This window comes from Brassica oleracea, chromosome C9 (genome assembly GCF_000695525.1).
Source record: "Brassica oleracea var. oleracea cultivar TO1000 chromosome C9, BOL, whole genome shotgun sequence".
In the NCBI taxonomy this organism is placed as follows: Eukaryota; Viridiplantae; Streptophyta; class Magnoliopsida; order Brassicales; family Brassicaceae; genus Brassica; species Brassica oleracea.
In genome coordinates, this window is record NC_027756.1 from 24,470,194 (window position 1) to 24,473,852 (window position 3,659).

General features: G+C 41.4%; 1 protein-coding gene across 2 annotated transcripts; it reads left to right on the top strand.

Moving 5' to 3' along the window:
- Positions 1 to 272: 272 nt before the first annotated feature.
- On the top strand, positions 273 to 1,598 carry LOC106315607 (uncharacterized protein At4g06744). 2 transcript variants are annotated; one of them, XM_013753384.1, is made up of 2 exons: positions 273 to 1,055; positions 1,188 to 1,598. In XM_013753384.1, the coding sequence occupies exons 1-2, from the start codon at positions 363 to 365 to the stop codon at positions 1,536 to 1,538; spliced, it is 1,044 nt and encodes a 347-aa protein (XP_013608838.1). In that variant the 5' UTR covers positions 273 to 362; the 3' UTR covers positions 1,539 to 1,598. The 2 variants fall into 2 exon arrangements, with proteins under 2 accessions (XP_013608838.1, XP_013608837.1); XM_013753383.1 differs by having other exon boundaries at positions 273 to 1,598.
- Positions 1,599 to 3,659: the final 2,061 nt, after the last annotated feature.

Below are 3,659 nucleotides of genomic sequence, written 5' to 3' on the forward strand. Positions count from 1 at the left end.
AAAAATAATTAGGCTCTAATTTGTAATAATTATGGTAAATTTTTTGTTCCCATATTATAGCAGCTATGTTAAACCATTTTGTCAAATTATTAACATGAGGGTTTCACTTTTTTCACTAAATTTTTCATGGATGGATGAATGAATATATAAAAAAATTCTTATTTTTTTAATTTCTCAAATTAGCTGGCGGGTCCCACGTCTAGTCACACTACATTACAAAATAATAATACACTATGATACTTTAAACGTGTTCGGAGAAATTTATAAATCATGATACCACAATAAAAACTAAGATTATTGTCTAAGAAATTTTGTGTTGACTCATCTCTCTCATTTCAAACACTTATCCTTCTGCTGCAAAGATGAAGAATCCATATCTTTTGGCTATTTTCCTTGTTGGCGCCCTCGCTTTACAAGATACAAAAAGCAGGGAAGAAGAAAGACTCACTTTTATAGACAAAAGGCTTGAAGTGGTGTACCCAGTGATCCAGGGATTCAAGTCACTCATCACTCTCGACCCGTTCAAGGTAACACAGACATGGATAGGTTCAGACATTTGCAGTTACAGAGGCTTTCACTGTGACAATCCTCCGGACAACAAAACCGCTGTCACTGTCGCTTCCATCGATTTCAATGGCTTCCAGCTCTTTGCTCCCTCCATCGAAGGATTCATCGATCAACTCCCAGACTTAGCTCTGTTTCATGCAAATTCAAACAACTTCGGTGGTACTGTCCCTTCCAATATCGTTAATCTCAAGTATCTCTATGAACTCGACATCAGCAACAATAAATTCACCGGTCAGTTTCCGACCGCGGTAGTTGGCATGCCTGGTTTGACATTTCTTGACATCCGCTTCAACTCTTTCTCCGGTTCAATCCCACCACAAATCTTTGGCCAGAACCTCGATGTTCTCTTCATTAATGACAACACCTTTACTGCGAGCCTCCCGGAGATACCTGGCGATAGTCACATCCTTTTTTTAACTTTAGCAGACAATAAGTTCAACGGTCCTCTCCCGAGAAGCATCCTAAGATCTATGACAACGTTAACCGAGGTACTTTTCTTGAATAACGACTTTACGGGTTGTATCCCTTACGAAATCGGGTTACTCAAGGGAGCATCAGTTATCGATATCAGTGGAAATAAGCTCACAGGTCCTTTACCCCTTTCACTTATGTGTCTAGAGAAAGTGGAGCAGCTCAACTTTGCTAGGAATCTCTTGTTTGGGGCAATCCCAGATGCAGTGTGCATGTTCCTCCCGGAGAATCTTGTCAACTTATCCTTGTCTGATAACTATTTCACACACGTGGGGCCATGGTGTAAGATTTTGGTTGAAAGAGGTGTTCTTGATGTTAGGAATAACTGCATTCCTTTCTTCCCAGGACAAAGATCTATTGAAGAATGTGCGGAGTTCTTTGTCAAACCTAATCACTACTGTCCTCACGCATGGTTTCATAGTTTTCTTCCTTGTAGATATTCTCACATATCTTCTTCCTCTGCTAGTGATTTTATGCCCATGGTGGCTCCCTCACCTTGATGTTCATCATCATATATCAGCGTGTTTGATCTCTTCATTGTAATGAAAATAATCGAATTATGTTTCCACCAACAAAATCATGGTAAGAGAAGGGAAGAGTGGTGTTGTGTTGGAAATACAAGTATAATCTTGTTTTTGTTAACTAGTATATGATTTCCATGTCCATTAATGAATGTGCAATGTCATTTGCGTATAGTAGTCACGATTCGTGATACAAAGAAAACTCTATTTTTTTTTTTTTATGGTTAAATAAGACAAATTGATAGTTGAGTTAATTAAATGCAATCCACAGTGATTTCCTGTATAATAAATTGAAGATTTTTTTTTTTTTTTTTTTTTCAAACTTGAGGTGGCCTGGGTAACCAGACCGGAATAGAACAACCAACAAAGTGTAACTCTCTACGGAAAGATCTAGCAGTCTAAGCTAAAAAATCTGCAGTCTGATTATACGCCCGTGGAACGTAAGTGATGTTGAAGTCCGGGAAGCAGATTTGTAGCGTCTCTATTCTCTGCAATTCCGTCGCAAAGCTTGGCCACGCCTGGGGATCCTTAACCATAGCAATCAGTTCCTTACAGTCTGTCCCAAAGCTCTGGCAGGTCGAGTGCTGCAGCGTATTCTCCACCGCCCACCGAAGTGCTTCTACCTCCGAATGCAAGGCCGATTCCCGTCGAGGGAAGTTTTTTGTCCCCATAAGCTGAATATTTCCAGAGCTATCTTTCCATGTCCATCCACATCCACTGAAGTTAGCTGAAAGAGTCCAAGATCCATCTAATAGACAAATATTTCCCAAACATACGGTTTGGGGTTCCTCATTCATAGTGTCCTGTGTCACAGCTTGTGCCACTTCATTAGCCTCAAACCATGCATGGCATTCACTCTCAGCATGTCTAACCAGTTCCAGAGGATCTCTATCTATTCCTCTGAAGAGTTTTTCATTTCTAGCTTTCCAAATGAACCATATTATCCAGGGATAAGGATCCCTATCTTGCTCTGGCTCCATGATACTATTTTTCCTCCAGAACAGATAATCCATGTTTGTGTAGACGCTCGATACCGGAAAAATATTTGGGCATGTCGGAGTTGAAGATAAAGACCATACTTGACGGGCTGGTGGGCATTCAAAGATTGCATGTGTGACAGTCTCCTCTGCTTCTCCACATCTTGGGCAATAGTTGTCGCACCTTATATTACGTCTAATTAAATTCCTCGTTACTGCCACATGACCAGTTAACAACTACCATATAAGATGACATATCTTCGTAGGGGCCTTCAATTTCAACGCAAATGCCTGAAGCTTTGTAATACTTAACTCCAAAACTTCCGTCTCCTCCGTTAACTTTAATAAATTCTGCGCCACCCAATATCCAGATTTAACCGTATATTGGCCACTCCTTGTAAAGTTCCAGCAGTAAGTATCTCGCCGATGAGTTGAGCTTATGGCCAAACTCCTTATGAGTGGTATATCCTCAGGATGAACATAGTTCTCCAATAGTCCCACATCCCAATCCTTCTATCCCTGGTCAATAAGATCGCTTACTCTCATGTTGGGGTTCATCACAGGAGCTATGGGAGCAGCTGGCCTGGCGGGATTCGATGGAATCCATGGATCCTCCCATACTTTAACCTCATAGCCTGAGTGTATCTTCTGTCTAATCCCCAGTAGCAGTAATTTTCTTGCCGCAGAAATGCTAGTCCACACATAGGATGGGCTACTAGCAGGGCTTACTCTCAATGGAAAGCTCAATCTATAGTACCTTCCCTGTAAGACTCGGGCCACCAGAGAATCAGGAAACTGTACTAATCTCCATAGTTGTTTAGCTAGAAGCGCCAGATTAAACTCATGAATCAATCGGAAGCCAATTCCACCCTCTTCTCTGGATAGGCAGACTTTCTCCCATTTCGCCCAGTGTATTCCTCTCTTTGGTGGATTCGAGCTCCACCAGAACTGAGCAATGGCACTGGCCAAGCTTTCACATATCTCCAATGGGAGCAGGAAAGTTGACATGACGTATGTCGGAAGAGCGAGCAGAATTGATTTAATCAGTACTTCCTTTCCACCTTTTGAGAGCCATCTACCTGTCCATCCATTCACTCTATGCATCAGCTTATCTTTCAGAAAT